General features: G+C 37.3%; 1 protein-coding gene across 3 annotated transcripts; it reads left to right on the forward strand.

The window, feature by feature from the left end:
* The first annotated feature begins 8,101 nt into the window (after window positions 1-8,101).
* On the forward strand, window positions 8,102-17,946 carry LOC124141903 (solute carrier family 22 member 5-like). 3 transcript variants are annotated; one of them, XM_048388290.1, is made up of 11 exons: window positions 8,102-8,245; window positions 10,631-10,754; window positions 11,273-11,562; window positions 12,591-12,796; window positions 12,969-13,184; window positions 13,397-13,636; window positions 13,724-13,858; window positions 14,351-14,433; window positions 14,783-14,906; window positions 16,229-16,301; window positions 16,830-17,946. In XM_048388290.1, exons 3-11 carry the CDS (start codon window positions 11,293-11,295, stop codon window positions 17,034-17,036), a joined length of 1,554 nt encoding a protein of 517 aa, XP_048244247.1. In that variant the 5' UTR covers window positions 8,102-8,245; window positions 10,631-10,754; window positions 11,273-11,292; the 3' UTR covers window positions 17,037-17,946. The 3 variants fall into 3 exon arrangements, with proteins under 3 accessions (XP_048244247.1, XP_048244249.1, XP_048244250.1); XM_048388292.1 differs by lacking the exon at window positions 10,631-10,754; XM_048388293.1 differs by lacking the exon at window positions 14,783-14,906 and having other exon boundaries at window positions 16,830-16,961.
* Window positions 17,947-19,503: the final 1,557 nt, after the last annotated feature.

Below are 19,503 nucleotides of genomic sequence, written 5' to 3' on the forward strand. Positions count from 1 at the left end.
AATAAACTACATGTAATAGACATTTTAAATTTATATGAAGGGCAGGAAAATTAATCTAGAATGTAACTAAGCTGTGATAGTTACAGGGAATGCTTTTGTTTTACATCAAAATCGGAGTGTTGAAACAACCATGTATTATATGTGCCAGTCACTTGTAAAATCCAGATAATTTGAAAGTAGCTCATGAAATATAATTCTTGTTATAATTCTTGTTGTATTAGGATACAATTTCATACCTGTTTGTTTCTACAATAAATTTATGGACATATTTAAAAATTAAGTTATTTTGTTCTTCAGATAGATTTTTCTTACCACAAAGAATTGTTTCTAAATTTGGCTGAGTCCCTATATTCCTAATGTTGATAAACAAAGATTGTCTTAATAAAGAATATTTTTATATTCAAGAAAATAGTGAAAAGCATTTTCGCATGGGGAACCGCAAAGGCAAGAAATAGTGTCTGACAAATTAACCCTAAACAAATCATCATTTAGATTGCTACATCTATGTCTAAGTCTTGTGTGGATAATATTAATTTGACGCTTTCCATAACTCAAATAATTTGGAGATTTAATAACAATTGAATAAATTTTAGTTTTTAATTCAGCTACAGAGATACTATTTTTAATATTTTTATTTTGTGAATTCCATTGTTTTAAAGAGTCTATTATAAATGATTTGTGAAATGTACTTGTTCTGGCAAAAGGTACAGTCATGTTCTGTTTGTTACGTAGGTTATAATTTGAAGCAGCTGATCTATTGTGGGGTAACAAATCATTTAGATATGAGGGACATTCATTTATTATTATGTTGTGCACTGTCGAAAGTTTTTTTAATTTTTCGTCTCTCACTTAGTGGTAGCCAACCGGTTTCGAAATATAAACTTTCTCTCAAGGCAAATTTGGTCAAGCCTGTCACAATTCTGGCAGCGTCAAGTTGTATTAATTCAAGTTTATTTTCGTTATAAGCAGAACAGTTGTCCCATACTTCCGATGAGTATTCCAGAATAGATCTTATAAATGTCAGATAGACTTTTGACAGATAATATCTATTTAATTTATATTTAAGTTTACGCATGGCTGAAACCATTTTCGCTGTTGTCCTAGCAATAATTGAAACATGTGCAGTCCATTTCGTATCTTTAGAAAACGTGACCCCCAGATCTTTGTGGGTTTCAACATGTTCAATGGCACTGTTAGCATAGCAAATAGTTGAATAATCCTGTACCTGTTTGTGACTATAAAAGCATGTATTTTGTCTTGGGTGGATTAAAGTTTACAAGCCATGTGCTTGCCCACTGGTGGTGAGAGAGAAGGTCTTGATTTAGTCTGTCTTCAATTACGACCATATCAGTAGATACATGTATCGTCGGCGAATAACCTTGTAATATTTTGAAGCTGATCAGTAATATAATTTATGTAAACTAGAAATAGGAACGGCCCCAGTACAGAGCCCTGTGGGACAACTGCTTTAGTGATTTTTTTACTTGATAAACTACCATTAATAAATACTCTTTGGCAACGGGCTCACAGATAACTACGACACCAAGCTAACAATTTACCAGTTATACCATATTGTTGAAGTTTATGCAATATACCTTTGTGCCATACCCTGTCGAATGCCTTAGATATATCACAGAATATCATACAAAAATATTTATGATCATCAAGTAAATTACAAATGTGACGGTAAATTTCAATTAATGATATGTAGTACAATTGTTTGGCATGAATCCCGATTGATATTTGGAAAGTAGTTTATTCTCCAGAAAGTAATTATACATTCTTTTAAAAATGAGTCTTTCAAATAATTTCCCAAGACAAGATAACAGTGAAATAGGCCTGTAGTTGGAAGGGTTGGATTTATCTCCCTTTTTTGTACAAAGGCATTACATTAGCAAGTTTCCACTGTGATGGGAATGTGCTATTATTATATGTTCAAGAGACAAATTAAATAACAAGCGTAAAGGATTAGCTATGGATAGTGATATATATTAAGTAATCTGTGCTTCAGGTTGTCGGGACCGCTTGCTTTATTTACCGGTAGGGACTTTATGAGATCTGTTATTTCTTGACTTTCAATAACGGTATAATCCAATTCATGTTCACATAGTTTAACAAATGGTGGTAGTGAGGGGCCTTCATCGTCAACATTGGAAACTGACGTAAAATAATCGTTGAGAGCTTCAGCTTTATCAAAATCAGAAAATGCTTCAGGTACAGTGTTGTTGTTAGTGACCAGAGGTGGGATCACGGTGCTGGCTCCAGACTCTTTGATCAAGTGACGTAAAAGTTCCAATAATTAGAACTGATTTCCTTGATTTGTGTAGATAATAATTCATCTAAGTTAAGATAAAAGTTTTCCTTGGCAGCTTTCTTCAAATTGTTAACTTTATTTCTCTGTTTTCTATATTTAGATAAATCTTAGTTCACTATCAAACCATGGTTTATCTTTTAGCGTTATTGTGACAGCACGGCTTGGTATGCATAAGCTTATATAATTTTTAAATGTGGACAGAAAAATATCACATATTTCATCAATAGACTCGCAGCTATTTAACATGCACATCCAATCACTTGATTCAATCAGTTCATTTAACTTCGCATAGTTACCATCTTTATAAATTAGAACCTCTCTCACATAGGATTTTTTCATGTCAATGCAGTTCTTCTTGGTTGAATCTTCATTGACGGAAGTTTGGGGAAGTCCAGACCTAGGGTCAACATCAAGGCTTGTTCTCCCAGCCTTAAACATACCTGATGAACGTTTAACAATGTAATAGCTAGAGCACTTATCCCCATACGCTTGTGACAGGCGGTCATGAATTTCTTGGGAAGTTATTTTCTCTTTAGTCAGAAGCCTGATGAGTGTTCGGTACTCGTTCTTTTCCATTTTCACTTTGTTTTGTCTGACAGTCGAAAGTTAGTCAGACTTAGAACTTTTCTACTAGCCCTCGTAATGGATCAACATGTTTGTTAAAATGCTGTTTTAGAACCATGTATCAGGCAACGGAATTTATCCAGTACTCTGACAAGATCCTTATCCAAAGACACAATGTACGACTCCGTAAACTTCAGTTTCCAATAATAATTTGTTAGACGCATAGTGACTTAAAATTACAGATTTGCTTGTGTTTTCGTTCCAGTTTTGTAAATCAATATTAACACACCTGCTCCTAATTAGATGCATACAATGACCCTGTGGTAGGTATGCATATACAAAAACAGAAGCATTCTAACATGAGCAGCCCAGTTAATGTTGTCATTTTCATCTTGTACTTGTGGCATTCTTTAAAAATAATTGTGAAATCATATGTTGTTTATCTCCTGTATATCCGTATGGGCACATATGGTACCTCCCCAGCTAACACACTACGTCTTCACAACGTTGTGGTAAGGTTTTAGATTGGTAACGTTGTGATATAACGTTGTCACAACGTTATTATTACGTCTCTGTTTAACATTATTTCACAACGCAGTACAAACGTTGCATATTTACGTTGTGTAAACGTTGTGTATGTGATATCACACAACGTTTTAGTAACTACGTTTCTAGAACGTTGTTGCGACGTCATACAGTTTGGGCGCGATGGTCATAGAAATTGGAATCTTTCATCAAAATCAACTTGATTTTGTCAGAAAAACAAATCATTACTATTCTATATATTCGACATAAGGATTTTAATCCATATTATAAAACTACCTGAAAGCAATTGCCCCCCCCCCCCCCCCCCATAACAACGTTTTACGTTACTGTGGTAAATATTAATCAAGCAGAAGCTCAGTCATCGGATGGGCGGTCGGGTAGCCTAGTGTTGACTATGTGGCCACACTAATTAGTATGTATTTCCATATGTGTAGTTTACACCAGTACAAATATCAACTGAGATAACTCCACATCGATGGATGGGGGCAGTGGGATATCCTAGTGGTTAAAGCGTTCGCTCGTCACGCCGAAGACCCGGGTTCGAATCCCGACATGTGTACAATGTGTGAAGTCCATTTCTGGTGTTCCCCGCCGTGAAATTGCTGGAATATTGCTAAAAGCGGCGTAAAACCAAATTCACTCACTCACTCACTCAGTCATCGGAGTTCTGTTTTCCTAGAATATATAGAGGTAAGTGTTTAATTAATGTCTTATTATTATGTTCAAACAGTACCAGAGAAGAAACAACCATTGTTCATTCAGAAAAATCAACACGAGTAATTATTTTTCAGAAATTAAAAACACCATGTACACTAACTTCATAATATGTCACTCTGATTGCTTGCATAACCATAATATACTAGCATACTATTAGTGGCATCCAAAGAAGTGTCGAGATAGTCCGTATCATAAAGTTTGTAGTGATCGTGAGGAAAAGTTAGTGCAGAGTAATGTGCACCGTATCGCATAAGGTGCGGTGTCCATCTTAGATAGTTCCAACAGTTGGGAGGTCACCGGACAGCGAGTGACCACATGAATACCTTAAAAAAATCTGACTGTCGTATTTGTAAATGAATACTGATTGTTTCTATTCTCGTGTATGGCTGAAAATGGAAACTCAACTGAAAAGATCAACTTCGTTTTCGCTTGTGGCAATTTTATGGTAAAAAATATCAACCAAACGGAATAATTCAGAACGAACCTTTCCGAAACTCTAAAGATTCCGTGTACATGATATAATAAGCGTATGCTGATTCCTGCTGATCGATGTTCAGTGCTTTTCACTGTTGTCGGCAACATCGCGAGTTCAGTTTTCGATCACCAAACAGTGGCCGTGGGATTATATTTTTTGTTGTAAAGAGGGATAGATGATGACATAGCCTCTTATTTATTTGTGTATATATAGGAATTATCAACTACTGCGGGGAGTTATGGTTAAAACTAAGGGTACGTATTGGATTAGATTGGGTACGATATGGTCATGAAATCATGTCCGATTGTGAATAATTTATTTCAATAAATATTTACAGAGCTGTTTCAACTTCGTCTGGTATTGTCTAAGCTATTGTATTTTGTTAATTTTCCAATGTTACTATCTTTGTAAATGTTAGAACATAGAATCTATATAAATATCCTGGCATATTAATATAGCAAATATTAATGTCAGTATTAAAAAAAAAAATTTCACAATTTTAATTTGGATAAAAAACCTGAAGAGTTAACACTTCTATCACTATTTGGTGGGTCAATTCTCATTATTCATATTCAACATCCATGCTTCAAATATGGGAACTATTTATTTCATTTGGCAATATATATATTTATCATTTAGATCTATCTATATATTTTTCAAATAAGTTTTTTTAGAAAATTGGCCAACATATTCAGTGTCACTGGAATCACTAGTTTTTGATGTACAGAAGAAAGGTAAAGTTACTGCTTTTGAATAATTACAGTTGATCTATTGACTGATAAAACTATTTGCCAATATTAACACCAGTTACATCATACTAGTACTGTTAGTTAATTGGATTTATCTATACAGTACTGGTTTATTGAGAATGTGATACATTGTGATTTCTGTTTTTCTTTCAGGTGTAATAAACAGTATTGAGGAAGCATATTTATTTGAAGTACATCACTGACAGAAAGGTATGTATGGTGCAATAATATATACAAACAAGTTTGATTTCGATCAGCGTATTTTATGAGAAAATATAGCTTTTGTTCATGTTTTGAACTTAAAATATTTTTTAATTCAACATTTGTGCGACCTATAACTTGAGAACTACTGTATGGATTATTTTTCAAATTTAAGGAACCCTTTCTATACTATTAGGAGAGGTACAGTGCAAAGTGTGATTTCGATAAGTGGATTATCTGAGAAAATATTGCCTTTTGAGTGGATGGAGTTGGGGTATTAGTGAACTGTGCTCACATTTTGCCTTGTTCAATTCAATGCTAAAAGTTTTTCCGCCTATGTATGATCCAAGAGCATCATGGTATTACTGTCAATGTCTTCTTCGCACTTTCAGAAGTTTTTAACAGTTTAATGACTGACATCAGACATCAAAATATTATTTGGGGGAATGCAACCATTATTGACCCATTATTTTGTTTGATATCTATGTCAAAAATATGTCCCTTGCCTTGTCATTTTATTACATTTGTGTCATTGTTTTATACAGTTACCAAGGCATAAGGAGAGACAAAGGATACACTTGATGATCATCCTTGTGATAAGTTCTTCTGACTCTTCATTTGAGGACTGAAAAGGCTCCTCAGCTACTAAGCCCAAGTTCTGACTTGTCATTTAACAAATAAATAAAGGTGACCTCAACCAGGATTCTGTTGTCATTTCGTTGCTGTCATCATATTTTGTAATGGATCAAAGAAATGGATCTAAAGACATCAGATACAAAGACAATTCAGCTTGCCTCAGTGTTGCTCTCAATGCTGAATGTATGGGTAAGGCCAAGAAAATATAAATGTTTCAATTTGTGCAGGGCTTATTGTCTGATGGTTTTTAATTAAAATTTTGCAAATACGTGGGAAAATCAAATGTCTTTTAACTGTGTTGAAACATTTGTGAACAATTTGCACATAGCCTTGAAAATTGTTTTGGAAAATAAATTATACAACCAAATTGTACATGTCATTAAAAACATTTAGGTTTTTTTCGTGGCCGTTTTTCAAACTATGCCGATGTACTCTGCCAAAAGAGAGTGCATTTCATTGACTTGCTGTTTCATGGATAGGGTTAAAGGGAATTCAGATTGCAGAATGTACTGCTTGGTACCTGATGTTTTAACTAGATTGGTACCAACATTTCAGGCTGCCTGGGAGGTATTGAAGAATAAAACAGGCGTTAATCTACCAGGACATTGCAACAACGTCCTGCATTGGTTGTAGTATCGCCCATATGTATGCGAGACACGTTGTCGCGACGTTTTGATCAAAAGTTGTAGCAATGTAAAAAATGGACGTTGTGACAACGTCTTGATTTGGTTGTATTTTGGTTTACGCACAACGTAGTAGCAACCAATCTGGGAGTCTACAGATTTACGTTGTGACAACGTAACATCACAACGTTGTGGCAACGAAAAGTCAACGTTGTCACAACGTAGAATTGTTTGCTGGGTCAAAAAGTGTTTCTTGTAGATGGGTACAACTAAAGTTATACTACGTTTATATGTACTTCTCCATCTGAGTCCTACGTATCATTTCCCTTCACACCGGTCTAGAATTACATGTATAACAGAGTGTATGATCGAGAGTACATGTAAGGTAATAATTATAACGTCCAATGTCGCATGAACATGCTTCTGAAAGCAAATCTATTTCATGTCAACAAAAAAGAAGAGCCTTGTGCGAAAAGCAAATAACGATGGAGAGACGAAACATATCAGCATAAATGTTCAAAGGTTTGTACAAGAACGTCAATAAAACAAACAAGTGGCAACACAGTGTACATGATAGAATTGAAACACAGTATCCCATCGCCTATATTCTTCTTCATAGCGATGTTCGTGTATTAATAACACGTCTCTACAGAACGAAAGTGTTTTCAAACACCTGGTGTCATCACTGATTTTCAGTGGTCCATTCTTCTGATTGTCACGGCTGTTTTGCATTTTACACTAAATGGAATCAGTTTCGTTTCGTCTCGTCGGATAATCGAGGTCTGGTTATTCTCTGGCATTGGTGTTTTATATTTTCCATTAATAGGACAGGTTATAAAGTACCTTTATTGGGACACGTGTACAATATTTGATAATATGAGACAACCTAAAGTTTCCTATACAAGCATATCGTGGTAAATATTTTGAAGTATACGATCACAAGCTGGCTACTGACAGAAAACAGGGAGTCGAGCGGTTTGTTTGCGCAGACGGGCGGCGATGTCTCCAACCGGGTAGAGTATTCTGTGTCACGTGATCAGCAACAGTTAGAATCGTGCGGGGGATGTGGCAGACCGGATTGAGTTGTATGTTTTCTATAGTTCAAATATCAACTCTAAATTATTTGGGTGAGTCAGCACCTTACAGTGAAGGGTCCGTCCCAGTAATGTAACCTATCCTGTGTGTGTTGTCGGTATGATTCCGTGCAACATGATCCGGCAATGTGTACTCACTCTCTTGTACCCTTCTCATGACCTCCTTCGCATATATAGCCTTCTTCAATTGGAGGAGTTGAGTGAGGAGGTGTCCTGTTATAACCCTGATATATCATTCCGTTAAGAGAATTGGGTTCTTTCGTTGCACAAACAGAATGTAACATCCAGTTTAGTCAAGATTCGGAATTCAAGTTTACCACAAACAGGTAATGAAGCGCTTCGTTATGTGTTTATATTGCTTGCTTCTTGTTACTAGGAGTCTAATATGTCTTATTTTGGTTCTTTGTTATTACAATCAGTGAAAGGAAATAGAATCAATTGCGCTAAATCGTTTGAAGTGTTTGTGAGATGTAATGTGTTAACTGGTTTGTGACGTTGTTCACAGAAACATTGCTCTTGGAAATATTCTTGTGATTTGCAGAAGCGATTTTTTTTCTTTGTTTAACGCCGCATTCAGTAATATTCCAGTGGCGGACAGTAATTAATTGTCTGGACGTGATAATTCAGTGAGTGACATCATAAGCATCGATATATGCAATTGGAATAGTCACTAACATAAATGAGGCGAGCGTTCATGTTACTGGCGTTTTTCATTCGTCCCTGATAAGCAGGTGGCCTGGGTCTTTGTCTCTGCAAAGATCACGACGTCGTTATCAATGACATTTCAGTCTTGTTGCCATGGAAAGGCAAAATGTAAAAATAACAAAATTTGAACAGCGAACAAAAAGAAATTAATTGCGCTAAATCGTTTGAAGTGTTTATGAGATGTAATGTGTTCACTGGTTTGAGACGTTGTGAAGTGAAACATTGCTCTGGGAAATATTATTGTGATTTGCCATTTAGCGATTTTCTTTACTTTGTTTAAGGCCGCATTCAGCAATATTCTAATGGCGGTCAGTAAATAATTGTCTGGACGAGATAATCCAGTGATTGACATCATAAGCGTTTTTCATTCGTCCCTGATAAGCAGGTGGCCTGGGTCTTTGTCTCTGCAAAGATCACGACGTCGTTACCAATGACATTTCGATTCTTTGTTTTTGAACATATCATAAATGTATCGACTGGCGTCTCGATTGAGCAGTGCACACCACGGGTGTTGTAAAAACATGATAAAGCATGCAGTAGATGTCTAACGTATATACAAAGTAATGAGTAATGTTCCTGAAAGGAACCTTACCTATATTTGCACGAAGTCCAGTCATGTTGCCATGGAAAGGCAAAATGTAAACAAAATTTGAAAAGCGAAAGGTACCAATTTAGCACTTGTCTGATCTGTATGCAAAATTTCACAATTACTTTCTGAACAGCTTATTGTGTGTTATAATCTGCAAATATACCATAATGTCGACATACCCTAGAAATGTATACATTAGAGCATCCTAAATGTATAAAAACACGTGTACTTCTCTGGTGTTTATACAAGGTTTCACGCTATGCTATGACAGCGTACCTAGCTACCTTTCTATGACATACAGTAATTTTAGAATAAACGCTTGTTCAACCAATGCAACGGATCAAAGAGACATCGAAGGCATACATTTGAAGCAATATCGACACATATTTGATATACAACAACGCCCGCTTCTTATAAAGGACCTTCCGAAATGGATACATTCACGTCACCTATTCGAGTTTTTTTTTTAAATGATTCACATCACATCATTTATATGACAAAAATTTAAAATAATATATTCACACTGTAAAAGTGATGTCCAGTCAACGTTACACTTCAAATCAATGAATGCCAACATTGCCAAATAATTTCACAAAATCGTAAAATTGGTCGTATAAATATATCACATGTTGTAGGAAGTGGTATATTTCACGAAAGTTTTCTCAACGATCCCGTACAAGAAATGGCTGTAGGTAAAAGACATGTCTCACTCCAGTTTTTGTGGAAACATGTCATACAAATATTTGAATGAACTTGATATTATTTTTTTGCATATAGAATTACGATAAACAATGAAAACACACACACACACACACACACACACACACACACACACACACACACGCTCTGAACAGACTGAACACATTGACATTGACGGCCATTTTCCATTTAATGTGGTTTAATAGTGTAGGCTGTGGCATCTTCAACGCTGTCTGACACGTGTCGCATCGTTTGTAGAAATTCCCCAAATCATTCAAGTTGCCAGGGTAACTTTTCAATCCATTTTGGGTTTTACATCCAGGTGTATTGTTGTGAATGAAATACATCAGCAAGAGTGGAACGGTCAGTTGCGTTGCAACTGATTAAAGTTTATATGCTATTCAGCACTTTACCAACCTTGAAACTCTTCCACGTGCACATTATATATAATTATTTGCATAGGTGCGAACGGTTTAACATCACACAACAATATACAAAACTTTCACAACCATTGTTACTATTGGAATAAGGTTTTGGACAACTTGTTTCAAAAGGCATCTTTTTCAGTGATTTATTACGTATACGTAGTAATGAAGAAGTCATATACATTTTGAGCTATTTTGGACATAATAAAGAGCTTTCCCTTTAGACTTTCCGTTCGATTAAAGTCATGTCAACTGACACAGTCGTACTGTAACTGTATATACGTACGTTACAGTATTACAGCGCCATTGGTGTGACGTGGCCATGCGTGACGTGTACGTGCTGCTTAATCAGTGATCAACAGGATTATCCGATAACACGTTGATTAAATGATCATTGATAACTTTCTCAGTGGACGCGTAAGTATATAATGTCGCATTAACAGACTGGCTCTTACATACACTATTGTATTGGATATGTGAACAGTTTAGGGCGCTTATCTAAAATGTGTCTCATTTTCTGGCTTAATTCTTCAGTAGTAAACTGAATATGAGTGTGTTAGTGTGGTTTTACGCCGATTTAAGCAATATTCCAGCAACATCACGGCGGGGGGCACCAAAAATGGGCTTCACACATTGTACCCATGTCGGGAATCGAACCCGGGTCTTCGGCGTGTCGAGCGAACGCTTTAACCGCTCGTCTACCCGACCGCCCCAAACTGTATGTGACCTTACTGTGGTACAGATATATAAGTTTCTTTCTAAATTTTATGGCATAACTTGCCAGTAGTAAACTGTATATCAACTGAATGTGATACAGATTCTCCTGTTAATGCTTAAGTTTGTGAATCTAATGTATCACTAATAACAATAGTGTGGACACGACGGTAGACAATGGACGATAAATGCATAATTCTATGCATGTTTCTTTGTTTCAGTTTGAGCAGCACATGTGAACATGTATTCTGATGAGATTATAGATGGAGTGGGAGGAATGTCCAAGTTCCAGGCCTTGGTAATATTTGTGTTTAATGGGCCGAAGCTGATTACGTCTTGGGGAATGTTGATGATGTCTTTCGCGGGGGTGACGCCACAACTATGGTGGTGTGTTAATGTAATTAACAACGACGCCAGTAATAACACAGGATTGAAACAGTGCTCAGTTGGGGACAATAGCACCACGTGTGCCTTTGTGTACAGCACGGAGAAAAGTACTGTTGTAAATGAGGTGAGAACATTACATTATCATTTTTAAAGTTTTGTTCCAACAGTAATGGTAGTTATGGTCCGATTATAATATTACTTACCTCAGAAAAAATATTTCAAGGGTTTTGTATCCTATTTGTTGACATACTAGATATTGACAAATGTATACCCTGAGAGAAAAGTGCGTATGAATACGTGTGCAAAAAGGTTAACATAGAGGTTCATTACATCACACTCATGGGAACCACGTATAGAGACCGCTGAATTACATGTGAGGAAATCATAGGTATTTGTAATCTTTTGGTATCCATATTCATGATTAATCAAACTTACGAATAAGTAAAAGAAAAAAAACAAAATTAGCACAGGAAAAGTCCGCATTCAGCTATTCCAATTCCTCACAAGGGGCATGGTAGGCGTATAATATAGGAGTTTGTTTGTGTTGCCTGTTTACGTAGTACCACGTGGGTAATAGATTTAGGTCATAGATTGTCGAGAAGTGTCAGTGATGTGAGGTGAGATTAAACGTCACATTCAAGATCATTGTGGTTACATAACGATGTGCATGCAAGAGTGCGTGTGGCTGATTGTACTTGTCTGGAGTGCTAGCCCACCGATATGCCGTGTCTACCCAAACTTTTATCCCCGTAATGCCGAACGTCAGGCAGGGTAACAACAAGAGCCATGTATGTGTGAAATTATGTGACTGTGTTGGGATGCGATGTGGAATGACGTGAGGTGATTTGGTGAGATATGTACATAAATTGTATAAAATTTTATATTCTTCAAATTGTACTATATGCCTGTGGCCTCTTCAGTACGTGAAATAAAGATTGAATTAAGACAAGAGCGATCTTTTGTCACGGAGTATGACGCGACCAGGATATCGAACCACAGACTGAGCAGGCGCCCTATTCATTAGACTAGGGATACGATTTTATAAGTTATACACATTCTGTGAATTGATGTTGTAAGTATGACTAATATTATTGAACCATATTCTATGAAATAAGAGTTTGCTCCATAATGCTATTCAAACTTCCGTTTCAGTGGGACTTTGTCTGTGACAGGGCAGGAATCAGGCTGTTAATCACATCGGTACAAATGGGAGGTGTTTTGATAGGAGCCCTCTTCAGTGGCCAGTCTGCTGACGTTATTGGCAGAAAGAAGACATTATTTATCGCTCTATTGTTACATGGAGGACTGAACTTGGTGGCTGCGTTTTCAGTGTCATGGCAGATGTTTATAGTGCTAAGGTAGGCTATAAACAGAATATAACCAGTTTACATTATAATACACAAATAAACGAAACGAGTAAACAAGTTTACGTTGTAAGACACATTTGGTTTGTGCTTTTTGTTGTTTGGCTACGAACATGATATGATACAATCTGTATTTTATTACACTAACAGGTATTATATTTTACAGGTTTCTTATTGGAGCTATGGTTGGTTCACACTTAGTGGTTAGTTTTCCCTACACCATGGAGTTCATAGGAAAGGGTTGGCGTCAGATCACATCTGCAATTACGTTCTGGCAATTTGGATCAGCCCTGTTTGCCATGTCGTGTTGGCTGCGCCCGGATTGGTCTGATCAACATATCATACTAGCTGCCCTACATATCCCTTTCTTGGCTTGTTGGTTGTGAGTTATATCCGTTGGTTTAAATATATACTCTCTAGTATATGATCGGTAATTGTTAAAAATAAATATGATTGTACTGTAGAAACAGGGAGATGCGATCATTGATCAAAATATATATGTTTGAAATGCTACAAGTTGACATAGGTTTTGATCGTCCATCTACAAACGAAACTATTTGTGAATTGGTTGTCAATAAATTTAACCTTGCACAGTGTTGCGCCAGAAAGTTTGCGGTGGCTGGCAGTTCATGGTAAGCTGGAGGAGGCAGAGAATGTGGTGGATCAGATGGCTCGCTACAACAAAAGAAAGAAGCCAGCCAACACTGCCATTCTCCTGAAGAAACTGTCAGAAGAGGAGAAGAAAAGGAGAAATTCCGATCACAAATACAACTATCGTGACATTTATCGTCACTGGGATATCTGTTGGAAATCTCTGGTTATTCAGGTGATCTGGTAAGTTAACATTTAGAAAAGTACGCATTCTTACCTTAGGCATATAATACAGCACGAATGTATTTTCATGTTCATTCTTCCCCACAGGATGTGCATGTCCTTTTCGTATTATGGAATTTCATTCGGCGTTGGAAACTTGGCGGGGAACCTCTACCTCAACATGTTCCTTGTTTCTATCATAGCATTACCCGGAACAACGATGGTATTCTTTCTAAGTAGCAGGTTTGTATGTACATTTACTATATGCCATGTCGTAAATAAATGCTGGTTTGAATTTATGTCAAACACTTGAAGGAAAATTGTTGTAAAAAATAATACCTTTGGAGTTTTCAACATTTAAAATTATTGAACTCCGACAAAGCTTTACCTGTATATGATGTAAATATATAAACATTTTATAAACTTAAAGCAAAAGTGTTTATGAAAATGCAGGAAAATGTATTGTTTCTTTATAAAGTATTAAATGTTAATAATTCTGTCATACACATACCAGATCCGTGGTGATTCCGGCTAAGAAAAGAGTTTCCCAGCAACCTACATGTATATATGTTGTAAGAGACGACTATGCATGGGATGGTCAGGCTCGGTGGCAAATCTGGATTGTTGCTGAGTGTGACGTTAACGACAAACCGAATATAAATGTACGAACACAAAACACCACTTTTTCTTTAAAATATCAACTGTTTACACAGGATGCAATTCTTTATCTTTCAGAATCGGAAGGAGATGGACAACATTCATCTTTTTCTCTGTGGCTACCATTGGGGCATTTGGCGTGGTTATTGTATCCAGAGTCGGTATGCATTCTATATTTGAAGTGTATCTCACATTAGATCATTTGCAATAGAATTGGCAAGTTACATTCTTGTCGTCGTTAACTATGTATTTGTTTGGCCCGGTTTTTTCTGTCAATGAATATCCACAGGAGTAACTACAGGATTTCTACCCTTAATACAAATGCGCATATATATGAATACTTAACACTTTTTATGTTATAACCATTTCCTGACAGTGGACAAAGATAGATGTTTAGAGCTCCGTTGTTACTATTTCTTGAGATCGAAGGTTATCATTGTAATTTGGGAACATATTAACTACATGAATCTTTTAAACCGAATTGTAAGGCGCCATGAATGCGAAATGTAGTTTCCAGTGAAAGCATCCGTGGACCAGCAACAACGACGATGGCTCTGATCTGTAGGTTTGGAGTAGGGTCCGCTTGGAACTCTTTTCAGACGACCACCAGTGAGCAATACCCAACAGTTATCAGGTACTAGGTATACCTAGAATTCTACCATGAATTTGGAATTTATTCGATTCTGATTGGTCAATCAGAGGCTATTAAATCACAATAAACCCCCTCTGATTGAAACAGCTAGTTTGACGGCCGCATCACCGCGAAAGCTAATAGTCATAGAATAGTACTATTTTCAGTCATTGTCGGTAGTCATATTTAAATAATTATATCTACAATTACAGGTTACAAAATGCACAGATGCGGTTACTACAATATTCAAAGGATGTGTGGCAATACATTTCGTGCATATATGACGTCACAATGAGCGATATAATGTCATAATGGTGACGTGCGATGTCGAGCGAAAGCCTTGCAAAGCTTGCTTTGTTTTCTGTAGGGATTCCCACCTCATGTTAGCTTACAAGTTGCCGTGCTTATATGATTAAAATGCCTGTCATATGTTCGAGTGAAGTATAACGGTGTAAACAAACTGCTTGAGTTTTTACAACGCCATATTTTGTTCGGTGATTCCGTAATTCAGATCGATAACCAACTCAAAACACTGGACCCATGCCGCTTCACTCAGTATATTTGCTAACACCAAAGAGTACGCGTTTTATTTAGTCATGGTAGAATGGAGATAAACATACTGCTGCGCGTTCGGTTCCAAATTCAATTTAGCGCGGTTAAATCTACAGGTAACCCAGCCCTACATTGAAAACACAGTATGTTTATCTCCTAAGTGAGTGACTTCCGTTTGAGTAAGAGGGGAGTGAGTGAGTGAGTTGGGTTTTACGTCGCTTTTAACAGTATTCCAGTCATATCACGGCGTGTCAGTTTAATGTGGGAGGAAAGCCCGAAGTGATGCAGGTCTCAGACGTTTAAAACTTCGGTGAAACCCACGAGCACGGGTATGGTGCTGGCAAACATAGAAACATAATCGGGGCGAACCGGGATTCGAACCCACAATCATAGGTTTCATAGGCCTAAGTGACGCAACTCTGCACAGCGAATCGCGGCGCCTTAGACGACTGGGCCACCCGTACCCCCTTTGAGTAAGAGGGATTTTATTATTTCACAGATTGAGAGCTTAATGTAACCTAAAGTTTTGATGGTCGGGTGTAACCCATGATCACGGGTATGGCTCTGACAGAACAATGATAATAATCCGTCAATTCTTGGGCTCATACCATGACAAGACAACCATTGGACGGCTAAGAGGCGATGTCTATATGGCGTGTTTGACTCATGGGTCCCAGTGTCCCTTCTAAGTAACTGTAACATGCCAGTATCATGATAGTAACCATAATGTAGCTCTCAGTTAGAAATGGAATATCAGTGTTTTCATCTTCCAGGAATCTGGGTTATGGTGCTGCCAACACTGCTGCCCGTGTAGGGAGTATCGTGTCTCCTTATGCATTTGCCATGGTGAGTGGGTACCAAGATCGAGGGAGTTGAATGCTTTCATGCCTGCGGGCACTAAGAATGGACACAATGTAACTTGAGGAATCATTATGTTTTCTGTGTCCCAAACAAAGTGAAATGTACACGAGACTCCGTTGCCCCTATGTGTGAAACAGGAGGCTGCGCAGTTATAAATAAAATAGATTAATATGGATATCCGTTGTAAGTAGTACATCGTATTTACAGCCTCGATGCTACGGATGACATTCTTCCTACTCACGCCCCTGTGCTTTGCTGTATTGCAAGTTTCTCTTCGTCTCTCAATGAGGATTTTCAAAATCGATATCGCAACTGTACGTGTATTGGTTGTTGTATGTATAATATGGTTATTGATGTTAATTCTCGATTTGTCCCAAAGCACGATTCTGTTCTGGTGGTATATGAAACAGTCCACCGACCCTTTAAATAACCCACTCTCAAAACATTTCTACAGGTGGTAATATGAGATACATGTTTCTCTCCTGAAATGTTAACATTTGATTGACTTTTCAGGGAGGTGAAGATCTATTACCCCCTTTTGTTATTGTCGGATCGACCATGGCAGTCTGTACACTGTTAACAGTATTGTTGCCCGAGACAAATAAAACCCCGCTGGCGGACACGACAGTAGAGATTTCGAGAAGAGATTACACACTTGATAAAGATGTTGAAGAAGTCAGTGAAGAGAAGACTGTTAGAAAAAGCTCATTGGAGATTTGACAAATTTCTGTACTCAATATTGTGTTTCGCTGAATGCAGGCGCTATGGGCTCCTGTTATATCAATGAGGGAGCGGACCACATCACCATTTCATTGTAATCAGAGAATTGAACGAGAAAGCTCTTTAACTTCGTGCATTGACAGATGGACAACTTTGAATTACAGTGACACACGGTTAGATATTTTCCTAGATCGTTTCTGTAGAATCAAGCTGCACATGTACATATTGGCGGTCTTTACCGGGGTCCCCTGTTTACATATAAGAGCGCGTGTTTGTGACTATACGTTTCTCCGGAAACACGTTAATCTAGACGATGTCACTAGAAATTATAGTCCCTATCACCGTTGTTTCATATTAGACAGTTGTTTTGGCGAGATACTGGTGGTCCAAATAAGTTACATATCTACCACCAAACAAAGTCCAAATCATAAGGAAATAACATATTCAAGAATCTACACTCACTCTACATGTAATAATATTGAACTGAGTTGATGAGTATTCATGATCACCGTCTTCAATATCATGTTGGTTGTCTCATGCCGAGTCAACTTTTTATGAAGGGGAAAGCCCAAAGTGCTGCAGGTTCCACTACGTTTGTCACACAACAAGGTAAAATCCACAAGCACGGTTATGGTGCGCAGACACAGAATCGCAACTGACAATTTGGTTTAGTGATGTTTATGTGAGGCAAAATGAATGTTTCTAAATGGTACAAATATTACATATAATAGAAAAACTACTAAATATGAAATGACATGCAGTGTACACATGATGTATTTTGTTCGTAACGCCGATAACTGTTATACATAAATACATTCAATGTTTTAAATCGTGTATGCATACACACGAACAGATCTACATTTTTTACAATACTGAAGGCTATGTATCAGCGATTCGTGTTAATAAAATGCCCGATAGAAAATGTCTTTTGTCTCAAGTTTTTTTTTCATAGCTTGACTTAAAAAAAGACTCAATGGTCATTTGAAGTGTTGGAAACATGATGGCAGATCGCTTAACTTCATGTTTTTGCAGGCATATTTAAGACAACTCGCAGAAGTGATGTGTTCAAGAAGAATGGTACTCATCATGGTATCATGGTGTTAGATACCTATGTATGTAAGTATTGATTCAATAAAATAATGCGATAATCGTGTTTTCTTGATTGCTTATATGCTAAATAGGACACTATGAAATTATATCTGTCTGTCACCATGTGCTGTATTTGTCGGTCGTAAAAAAATGTATAAGACTTGTCGTTAATAAAGATATAATTCCAAGTGTAGAAACATTAAAGTTTCAAACCAATTCATAAAAGAGCTGGAACAGGTAAATAGTACACATCAAGATCACTCATATGTCAATACAGAGTTAACAAACACAACATGTCCGGCAAATTTGTCCTGGGGTTTCCTTAAAACTTCGCAAAACAAATTCAAGTGCAATCAGAAAGAAATATTTGACAAAAAAAAGTAAGATAGCTATTTTCAAGTCAAGAGACTGAGAGTCAAATTGAAAGGGCAGATCAATTTGACAGTTGCAAATTGGAGCTTGTACAGTTTGAATATCGCTGTTTCGAGAGACGGAACTATCTGCAAGCTCATATCATATATAATCCACCAATGGGTGGGTTGAGAAAGGATTGGAAAGTTAGAGGTGTGCGACAGACTGGGAGAAAGTTGCAATTAGTCAAGGAAGAGGTGAACACTTGGACGAGGCTAATTATTCCAACGCTTGATGAACAAAGATATCTCCGATAAACCTACCTAGGTCACGTGGCAGGGCATGAACAGGCCAAAGTGGGGGCTATTTTGGAAATTCATACTCCCAAGAACAAGAGTATCCTTGGGATAGAAGTCGACTACCGCAATTTTTTTAAAAGCAACAAAACCCTTTCCAGATTCATAAAACATCGCTGCTCAAAGCAAAGTCGTTTGTTCCTTTATGAATCACTATCCAGTGACGTCTACAGGTGCTCGCCCCATCGATAGAACTCGCGATATACACAAGCAAAGGTAAGCCAAATGTTCACCTGAAACGGGGGGAAACACGGTACAAGTCAAATTAGGGCATTGCATCGGACAACATTTTGGTCACTGATATGTGAAATCTGGAAACGTCGTCCTCATGTCCACCATATAACCTTCTGAAAGCCCCACCATGGCCCAAAATTCTGTAAACCCGACCAAAGCGTCATATGGCGATCACCGAAGTCATGATAATGAGATACATTTTCCCTAAACCAAAAAGCAATATGACGTAAATCCATACTAGTTCTGGGATTGGGATGTCAGGCTCGCTAACTTGCTTGAAGCATGTCATCGATCCCAATTGCGTCAATCGATGCTCATGATATTAATCACTGGATTATCTGGTCCAGACTCGATTATTTACAGACCGCCGTCATTTAGCTGCGTAAAACAACAAACCAAGCAAAATTTGGAGTTATCCTGTTGACCCGTATGACATT

This window comes from Haliotis rufescens, unplaced genomic scaffold (assembly GCF_023055435.1).
Source record: "Haliotis rufescens isolate VD_foot unplaced genomic scaffold, xgHalRufe1.0.p SCAF_7, whole genome shotgun sequence".
Taxonomy (NCBI): Eukaryota; Metazoa; Mollusca; class Gastropoda; order Lepetellida; family Haliotidae; genus Haliotis; species Haliotis rufescens.

Bases quoted from the DNA above. Each gene is read 5' to 3' on its own strand.
- LOC124141903 (XM_048388290.1), top strand. From the start codon at position 11,293: ATGTATTCTGATGAGATTATAGATGGAGTGGGAGGAATGTCCAAGTTC. The intron at 13,859-14,350 runs GTTTGTATGTAC...TTTATCTTTCAG, and splicing joins GTATTCTTTCTAAGTAGCAG to AATCGGAAGGAGATGGACAA. The intron at 16,302-16,829 runs GTGAGTGGGTAC...TTGACTTTTCAG, and splicing joins CTCCTTATGCATTTGCCATG to GGAGGTGAAGATCTATTACC.